Below are 10421 nucleotides of genomic sequence, written 5' to 3' on the forward strand. Positions count from 1 at the left end.
GGGCTTCCAGGGAGATAATCTGCAACTCAAATAAATACATCACATAAGATGTTCATTTATAGGTCATTGTTAAAATGTTCCAATTAAATAGCAAGGTATATGTAAGCTAGGAATGTTGTCCATTCTGTAAAATCTAGATCTGACCGTTTGCTCCTGGGTGGGGAGGCAGCAGTTGATTACTGTTCCTGAAATTGTGAATCAAAGCATCCCTGCGGTACTTTACAGCAGTAAATCATCCTAGGTATCACATTACAGGGTAATTCCCAAAACCCCTGCAAGCTCCTGGGGTACAACTGCAGGGAACGGATGTGACACACACACACACACGGAGGTATCTTCATCCTTAAAATCCTCACACACACACACACGCAGACCCCACTTGGCCTGTGTAAGCAAACCCGGCATGCATAAATCTATACAGCACCTACAAGGCCTGGGGGCGATATACACTGTCTGCTATGCCAAACCCAATGTTTACATACATGACATGTCTCTCCACACCTGGAATTGATTGTCCCTATTGTAAAGGGGTCCTGTAGCATACAGCTCAAATGACGATGCTTCTAACCACTCAGTGGCCTTGTGGTTAGTGTCCGCCCTGAGATTGTGAGGCTGGCCGAGTAATACCAAAGAATGTAAAAATGGGACCCAATGCATCTCTGCTTGGCACTCAGCATTAAGGAGATAGACTAGCGGTCTGTTCAGGGGGTTTACTTGTACATCAAGCTGCCTCATGCTACAGATATATTCCTGATCCTATGAGCCATTCCGGCTCGTGCAAGGCTACTTACAGTTGGATTGTCAGGAGTAGTTGCATTATAAGGCAGAGGGTAGATTACTTGTTATGGTGTATTAAAACTAGGGCCAGCCCAGGACTGAGAATATTGATTCAGGGGAAGTGTTCTTCATTTGACATGGAATCTTTGGTCCTCAACATTTCCCTGACAGCATTGTCTCATATAGTCCTGACCAGGAGAAGAGCTGTTCCCTTTCCACCACAAAACAGTCCCTGGGGGAGTCTGACTGTTATTGTGTGTCTGTCCTGGTGAGAGAGATGGATGAAGAGCAGGGGAACACTTCAAGAAAAGTATGTTCATGAAAGCCTCAGTCAGAGGCTGTAGCTCAGCCTTCTAACCCCGTAGAGTTTACTCTGCTACACCATCCATTTCCCTGGCGAACACAAAACATGCACAACACAAGTGAAGCAGTTGACTGAATGTTGTGGTGGAAAATCAAATCAAATCAAATTGTATTGGTCACAAACACATGGTTAGCAGATGTTAATGCGAGTGTAGCGAAATGCTTGTGCTTCTAGTTCCGACCGTGCAGTAATATCTAACAAGTGATCTAACAATTTCACAACAACTACCTTATACACACAAGTGCAAAGGAATGAATAAGAATATGTACATATAAATATATGGATGAGCAATGGCTGAGCGGCATAGTCAAGATGCAGGAGATGGTACAGAGTACAGTATATACATATAAGATGAGTACCGTAATGTAGGGTATGTAAACATGATATAAAACCCCTGACATTTCTCAGTGCACGTGAAACTAACACCAGTAGATGTTCTTATACATATATGTCAACATGTTGTCAACATATTCATTTATTACTGGGATGCCACTTGGTATAGTGCAGATTCCAATGGGGACACTGAAGACATTGTGCAACATCTTTCTGAATGATAAATACCACAGTGCCACCTAGTGTCAATAGACAGAAAACAAAACAGGCCTCAAAAGTCGTTATCTGCAGGATAAGTGACAAAACATCTGGGTGAACCATGTTCTATCTGGATCCCCAAGACTGGAGTAAACAAGACCTCAGTCTTATATCAAAAATTCAGACAATTCCTGACTTGTAAACATCAAAATCACAATCCAAGACTGATTATACAAGCAACATTCAGACACAAATAAACTGCATATAGGTCAAAGACAACACAAAACAAACCAAAATGATCTGAGACCTAGTCCTATTCCAGTCTCAGTCTATATTAGCCTCTCCCCCTCTCCATGTCTGTCTCCCTTCTCCCGTTTCCTAGTGGTAAACAACACTACACTACATCCTTCATATTTCCCAAGAAGGTGTGGAGAGGTGAAGATGTGGAGAGTGTGGTGACGGAAAACGCTGTGTAATGATATTGCTTACTACATTCCTGGCTCCTGTTGGCCTGGAGACTATTTATACAGCCGAGGAAGAGGCCCCTTATAGCCCACCAGCAGAGGAGAGAACCATGTCAGAACCACAGCCCCCAGGACTCTCATCATCTGTATTTGGACTGATCCAAATCCCTACAGCCAGGGGGTGCTGTATTTTCAAATGGAGCAGAACGACTGCCCAGGCACAAACTCCCTGACCTGACAGCGCCTCCACTAGCACCTGGTCACAAGGCTTATTGGTTACTCTATGGTTAAACACAGTGGAACTCTCCCAATCACGCAGCAGGTGTTCCAAGGAGGCTTTCTCGACACCCAACAGCTCTCAACTCCTACCTCCTCCCGTTCCCCCAATCTCCCACAGCCAGCAACCCTATCTCTGACCGAAGGCTGAGCGTCATACCGCTGACATCAGTCTATGTGAGTATGAGCGCGTTAGTGTTTCAGTTGGATCTTGTTCGCCATACATCCAAATCCTCTCGGAATAAAACTCCAAAGTCACCACATGTTTGTCTCCAAACGGGGAGGCCGTGTGTTTCAATTGACCGTCTTCCAGAGGGGGATCTTTTCAAAAGTCTCCACCCTGGGGATCCACTTCCCTTAGGGGGGAAGGACATTGGTGTCGGGACAAACCAGAGGATCAACTGTCTTGGAACTGTAGGACTAAATATAGTTTCTGTGACTGTACTTTCCAGTAACGGAAGGAAGGATGCCAGCGTTCTAATCTTTACCCACTGCATCACATGGGCAACACATTACATTGGAGATCTCAATTAAAGGATAAATAGATATACAGTAGCGTATACATATGTTTGATTTTGTATATATCTTTTTTTTCACCCTTTTTTCTTCACGATTGGTAGTTACAATCTTGTCCCATGGCTGCATGGGAGAGGCGAAGGTCGAGAGCCGTGCCTCCTCCGAAACACAACCCAGCCAAGCCACACTGCTTCTTTGACACAATGCTTGCTTAGCCCAGAATCCAACCGCACCAATGTGTCGGAGGAAACACTGTACACCTGGCGACCGTGTCAGCGTGCATGCGCCCGGCCCTCCATAGGAGTCGCTAGAACGCGATGGGACAAGGACATCCTGGCCGGCCAAACCCTCCCCTAACCCGGTCGACGCTGGGACAATTGTGTGCCGCCTCATGGGTCTCCCGGTCATGGCCGGCTGTGACACAGCCTGAGATCTAACCAAGATCTGTAGTGACACAGATAGCACTGAGATGCAGTGCCTTAGACCGCTGCACCACTCAGGAGGCTACAGTAGCGTATAAATAAGCATGAGTGAATGTAAGTGTTGTTAAAGAACAAATTCAGCAGTCATATTTACCATACGGATAATGCATGCATGAATAAACCACCTCTTTGCGCTACCACTGGTGTTAACTCTCTCATTCTAATATCACTCATCACTAATATGAACACAACCAAAGCAGTCTTCCACCAAGCACCAGTCTCCATACCTGACCAGTGGCTGAGGGTTTCCTGCCACCCTGCACTCCAGTCTGATGGGGTGTCCCTCTGCCACCTCCTGACTCTTCAGCTTCTGTATGAAGTGTGGCAGCGACAGGTCTCCATCTACACACTGAGCTCCACTGTGCTGCTCCCCCATCAACTGGGCTCCACTGTGCTGCTGCTCTCCCATAAACTCATTCACACTCATTAGACCAGAGACAACTGGCACCCTGGTCACACTCAGTGGAGGGACACCCGTCACACCCGTTACGCCCACCATGCTTGCTGGCTGGGTACCCAGACCTGGCTGTCCCTGCTGCGCCACCACCTGTTGGATGAAAGGCTGTGGAGGGACAGAGGCAAAGCCCCGGGGGGCAAGCCGGTGGCTCTTAGGAGACAGGTACCCGCTGTCGGGAGAGGAGGAGTCTTCCTCCCCCTGTTGCTCCAGCCGAGAGGAGCCTTTAAAGATGGAGGACAGCTCCTCGATGAAGGTGGCGGCACGGCTGCAGAACTCTGTGGCTGAGGCAGCCCGTTCATTCAGCTCCAAGCCCTCATGGACCAGCCGGGGCTTGTCCTGTTTATAGACTGGGGTGATGTTCTTGTGACAGACAAACTTCTCAGGCGAGGCCGTGGCTTCGAAGGTGGCCTGTATGGGCCTGCTGAGGTGGACACTCTGGCTGGAGGTGACTTTGACTGAGTGGCTGTCGTCCATGGCTGAGACTTTTGTCTGATGGGGGAAGCAGGGGCTTTTGGTCAGGTATTCTGTGGTATTGAAGGGGGCAAGGGAGGGGTGGTAGTGGAGAGCCGGCTCCTGGGTTTTGGGAATTGGGGAGACAGGGTCCACCCAGTCTTCTGCATCACTGAAGGCCTCCCAGGCCAGGTCCAGGCTGCGGTTGATCTCGTCTTGGCTGAGAAAGGCAGTAAGGTCTGGAAAGTCACTGTCACCAGCGTCCAGCTCCGCCATAGAGTCCAGGTACAGATCCCCATCAGACGAAGCCTCCGAGAACACGCCCCTGTCTCCTTCTAGAACCCCACCCCCATCCTTCATAAGCAGAGAGGGGGGGAGGGACTGGTTCCATCTCCCGTCCTGCATCCTGTAACACACACACACACAAACATGACATTCAGTTAACATTGTAGATACAGTAAGACACTAATGATAAGCAATACACACATCCACAGTATAGTCATCTGAATAAAATAAACCCACACTCCCTCACAAACCAACAGTTGCTCAGTTGTGATGACTCAAGCTAAAATTCTTTCAGCACAGCTGGTGGGTATTTACAAAGGGCTTTCCGGAGGTCAAAGTGAACTTGACTGGCATTTGTCACCATCCCTCCCTCTATTCTCACCCTAACTGTATATTTCCCTGACTCTCCTCTCACTTCCTTATTCTTTTCCATCTATGTCTCTCTGCAACAATTCACTGCAAGCATAGAGTTACGAAAGTTAACATATACAGTACCAGTCAAAAGTTTGGACACACCTACTCATTCAAGGGTTTTCTTTATTTTCACTATTTTCTACATTGTAGAATAATAGTGAAGACATCAAAACTATGAAATAACACATACGGAATCATGTAGTAACCAAAAAAGTACTTTAGATTCTTCAAAGTATCCACCCTTTGCCTTCATGGCAGCTTTGCATTGTCTCAACCAGCTTCATGAGGAATGTTTTTCCAACAGTCTTGAAGGAGTTCCTTCACTCTGTGGTTCAACTCATCCCAAACCATCTCATTTGGGTTGAGGTTGGGTGATTGTGGAGGCCAGGTCATCTGATGTAGCACTCCATCACTCTCCTTCTTGGTCAAATAGCCCTTACACAGCCTGGATGTGTGTTGGGTCATTGTCCTGTTGAAAAACAAATGATAGTCCCACTAAGGGCAAACCAGATGGGATGGCGTATTGCTGCAGAATGCTGTGGTAGCCATGCTGGTTAAGTGTGCCTTGAATTCTAAATAAATAACCGACAGTGTCACCAGCAAAGCACCCTCACACCATCACACCTCCTCCTCCATGCTTCATGGTGGGCACCACACATGCGGAGATCATCCGTTCACCTACTCTGCGTCTCACAAAGACATGGCAGTTGGAACCAAGTAATTTGAAATTTGGACTCATCAGACCAAAGGACAGATTTCCACTGGTCTAATGTCCATTGCTCGTGTTTCTTGGCCCAAAAAAAGTATCTTCCTCTTATTGGTGTCCTTTAATAGTGGTTTCTTTGCAGCAATTTGACCATGAAGGCCTGATTCACACAGTCTCCTCTGAACAGTTGATGTTGAGATGTGTCTGTTACTTGAACTCAGTGAAGCATATATTTGGGCTGCAATTTCTGAGGCTGGTAACTCTCTTTAACTTATCCTCTGCAGCAGAGTTAACTCTGGGTCTTCCTTTCCTTTGGTGGTCCTCATGAGAGCCAGTTTCATCATAGCTCTTGATGGTTTTTGCGACTGCACTTGAAGAAACTTTCAAAGTGCTTGATGTTTTCCGGATTCACTGACCTTCATGTCTTAAAGTAATGATGGACTGTCATTTCTCTTTGCTTATTTGAGCTGTTCTTTCCATAATATGAACTTGGTCTTTTACCAAATAGGGCTATCTTCTGTATACCACCCCTACCTTGTCACAACACAACTGATTGGCTCAAACACATTTAGAAGGAAAGAAATTCCACAAATGAACTTTTAACAAGACACACCTGTTAATTGAAATGCATTCCAGGTGATTACCTCATAGCTGATTGAGAGAATATCAAGAGTGTGCAAAGCTGTCATCAAGGCAAAGGGTGGCTACTTTGAAGAATCTCAAATATAAAATATATGTATATGTGTTATTTCATAGTTTTGATGTCTTCACTATTATTCTACAATGTAGAAAATAGTACAAATAAAGAAAAACCCTTCAATGAGTAGGTGTGTCCAAACTTTTGACAGGTACTGCATATCCATTGATTCTTGAAGAATATAACTTATAAATGCCTAATGAGCTTAGTTGAACTGTCACACTCCATAAGAACCCAAAATATAAGCTTGTTTTTATCCAATGTGTGCAAACATTGTAAATGTAAACAAACACTGTATAGCCTCATAACATGGTTAAAACAATAATGTTGATATCATGGATCGTCAGTCCTTGTATCCATTGCTCTGTCTATTAATCTGAGAGTGGTTACATTTCTACAGGCCTCCATGAAAACAAAATCACAAACAACAGAGTAGGGCTGGCTAATAAGTCCTTAGTTTTGGGGTTATGCTCAGGTAAAACAATTTGGATAATCTACACTTCCATATTTCCAAGTGCTATTCTTGAAGATCAAAGGGTATAACATTTATTGGAATGACTGGAATTCTGATAGACTTTGATTTTTAATGTAAATATGTAATTTAATCGTATTATTATATATAGTAGAAAGTGATGGGTTAGAAGAAGCCTACATAACCAACCCATAAAGTAAAATGCAACATACATATATGGCCAGATACGTAAACTTTAACATTGATTTATCTTGCAAAAGATTTTGTTCAATTGGTAACATACATTTTTGTCTTCTTCTAATGCCTCTTAGGGGGAAAGTAATCTAAAAGTAACTGAATGTAATCAGATTACGTTACTGAGTTTGGGTAATCCAAAAGTTATGTTACTGATTACAATTTTGGACAGATAACTATTAACTGTAACGGATTACATTTAGAAAGTAACCTACCTAACCCTGGCAGTGATCAATATCTCAAGCAAGGCTCTGTGTGTTATGTACAGTAGGCTACATCTACATGTGAGCTCCATGGCTATATTGTAGATGATGGTACTGTACAGACTTGTATGCAATTGGCTCGTCTGTATAAAACTGAGTGTGTTTGTGTGTCAGTGTGGTATATACAAGTGTGACATTCTGCCTGCCATGGCGTCCAGGAGAACAGCTGTTGTTGTTTTTATTCCACTTGGGCTAAGTTTCACAGCAGCAGTACAATTCCATCCTAAAAAAACATCCCCTTTAAACACACACACTACAGTGTGTGTGTTTAAAGCACATACAGGAGCTCACACAGGACACACAGATACATACACACATATGTATTCAAAGTCAGGCACACAAGGGACACTATTCTCTTCAGAGCCTGTCATTTTCCATGTGGAAAATAAGTAATCTATACAAGATTGATACATTATGAATGGAGAATATGTTTTTAATATTTTAAACTGATTGACAAAAAAGTCAATGGCCACTGCCAGTGGTCATTGTACATGTTGTCAATGACAGAATAGAACAGAGTACATAAATTAGGCTATCACTGTTCAATAACGACTTACTTATTATTGACTTTGTAATGTACTTTGATGTAATGGTAATACTGAGTGAAAATAACCACATTTTCCTTGCAGTTCTGACACTAACTGGATCTCAAACGCAAAGTGAATACCCCCGCATTCACTAACAGTAAATACACGTCTATAGTTTTCTCTAAGCGTCTTTCTGATCACAACCCACTGGGCACATACTGGTTAAATCAATGATGTTTCCATGTCATGTGAAATTAACTTTAACCAATGTGGAATAGACGTTGAATTGACGTCTGTGACCAGTGGGAAGTTCGAAGGATCTCGTGGTTGCTGATTAAATGCAGGAAACAACATCTCCAGGGTATTCTACTAATATTGTCAACAATAAATGGTCAATAACAGCCTTACCTTCAAGTTTTTGTCCAAAGGTATTGTACCAGTCTAGTGTTTCCAGATTTCTCTTAAGATGATCTGTGTGTGAGAAAGTCAGAAGCGTCTCCTTCCAGCAGAGTAGCTTTTTCGGTCGTGCAGGGACTGGGAGCACTGTGAGCGGGTCTAGGGCCACTTGAGCGGTGCCTCCAGAGTAGCCTGCTGTGTCCCATCTGTCCCAGCGTTTGACCACTCACTGTGTCAGGTTATATTTGGCATCGGGCTCAGGTTTCACAGCCAGAATGCTGCTGAGAGAGAGGAGAGAGAGAGAGAATAAGAAAGAGCGAGAGGGGGGGATATATGAGAAAACCGCAGGGGAGTGATACTTTCCACTGATTACAATATACAGTGCCTTGCGAAAGTTTTCGGCACCCTTGAACTTTGCGACTTTTTGCCACATTTCAGGCTTCAAACATAAAGATATAAAACTGTATTTTTTTGTGAAGAATCAACAACAAGTGGGACACAATCATGAAGTGGAACGACATTTATTGGATATTTCAAACTTTTTTAACAAATCAAAAACTGAAAAATTGGGCGTGCAAAATTATTCAGCCCCCTTAAGTTAATACTTTGTAGCGCCACCTTTTGCTGCGATTACAGCTGTAAGTCGCTTGGGGTATGTCTCTATCAGTTTTGCACATCGAGAGACTGACATTTTTTCCCATTCCTACTTGCAAAACAGCTCGAGCTCAGTGAGGTTGGATGGAGAGCATTTGTGAACAGCAGTTTTCAGTTCTTTCCACAGATTCTCAATTGGATTCATGTCTGGACTTTGACTTGGCCATTCTAACACCTGGATATGTTTATTTTTGAACCATTCCATTGTAGATTTTGCTTTATGTTTTGGATCATTGTCTTGTTGGAAGACAAATCTCCGTCCCAGTCTCAGGTCTTTTGCAGACTCCATCAGGTTTTCTTCCAGAATGGTCCTGTATTTGGCTCCATCCATCTTCCCATCAATTTTAAGCATCTTCCCTGTCCCTGCTGAAGAAAAGCAGGCCCAAACCATGATGCTGCCACCACCATGTTTGACAGTGGGGATGGTGTGTTCAGAGTGATGAGCTGTGTTGCTTTTACGCCAAACATAACGTTTTGCATTGTTGCCAAAAAGTTCAATTTTGGTTTCATCTGACCAGAGCACCTTCTTCCACATGTTTGGTGTGTCTCCCAGGTGGCTTGTGGCAAACTTTAAACGACACTTTTTATGGATATCTTTAAGAAATGGCTTTCTTCTTGCCACTCTTCCATAAAGGCCAGATTTGTGCAATATACGACTTATTGTTGTCCTATGGACAGAGTCTCCCACCTCAGCTGTAGATCTCTGCAGTTCATCCAGAATGATCATGGGCCTCTTGGCTGCATCTCTGATCAGTCTTCTCCTTGTATGAGCTGAAAGTTTAGAGGGACGGCCAGGTCTTGGTAGATTTGCAGTGGTCTGACACTCCTTCCATTTCAATATTATCGCTTGCACAGTGCTCCTTGGGATGTTTAAAGCTTGGGAAATCTTTTTGTATCCAAATCCGGCTTTAAACTTCTTCACAACATTATCTCGGACCTGCCTGGTGTGTTCCTTGTTCTTCATGATGATCTCTGCGCTTTTAACGGACCTCTGAGACTATCACAGTGCAGGTGCATTTATACGGAGACTTGATTACACACAGGTGGATTGTATTTATCATCATTAGTCATTTAGGTCAACATTGGATCATTCAGAGATCCTCACTGAACTTCTGGAGAGAGTTTGCTGCACTGAAAGTAAAAGGGCTGAATAATTTTGCACGCCCAATTTTTCAGTTTTTGATTTGTTAAAAAAGTTTGAAATATCCAATAAATGTCGTTCCACTTCATGATTGTGTCCCACTTGTTGTTGATTCTTCACAAAAAAATACAGTTTTATATCTTTATGTTTGAAGCCTGAAATGTGGCAAAAGGTCGCAAAGTTCAAGGGGGCCGAATACTTTCGCAAGGCACTGTATACTGTACTTTACACACAGAACGAAATGCTCACACATACACACTCTCTAACACATGGAACTGGGAGTCTTTTCACTTTGTACCTCAACATGTTGCACTA

The 10421-nt window shown here is 43.7% G+C and overlaps 1 protein-coding gene across 6 annotated transcripts in view; it reads right to left on the reverse strand.

The window, feature by feature from the left end:
* The window catches only part of LOC110521652 (palladin), a 113995-nt gene extending 105434 nt beyond the window's left edge, over positions 1–8561 (reverse strand). For 3 of the 6 annotated variants that reach the window (XM_036969025.1, XM_036969023.1, XM_036969026.1), the window contains exons 1-2: positions 8324–8560; positions 3638–4723 (exon numbers count right to left, since the gene is read on the reverse strand). In XM_036969025.1, coding sequence (XP_036824920.1) covers positions 3638–4722 — 1085 coding nt within the window. In that variant the 5' untranslated portion in view covers position 4723; positions 8324–8560. Of the gene's footprint in view, positions 1–3637; positions 4724–8323 lie in introns of all 6 variants that reach the window. The other 3 variants (XM_036969024.1, XM_036969022.1, XM_036969027.1) reach the window with 2 other exon arrangements.
* Positions 8562–10421: the final 1860 nt, after the last annotated feature.

The sequence above is a fragment of the Oncorhynchus mykiss genome, chromosome 30 (genome assembly GCF_013265735.2).
Source record: "Oncorhynchus mykiss isolate Arlee chromosome 30, USDA_OmykA_1.1, whole genome shotgun sequence".
NCBI lineage: Eukaryota > Metazoa > Chordata > Actinopteri > Salmoniformes > Salmonidae > Oncorhynchus > Oncorhynchus mykiss.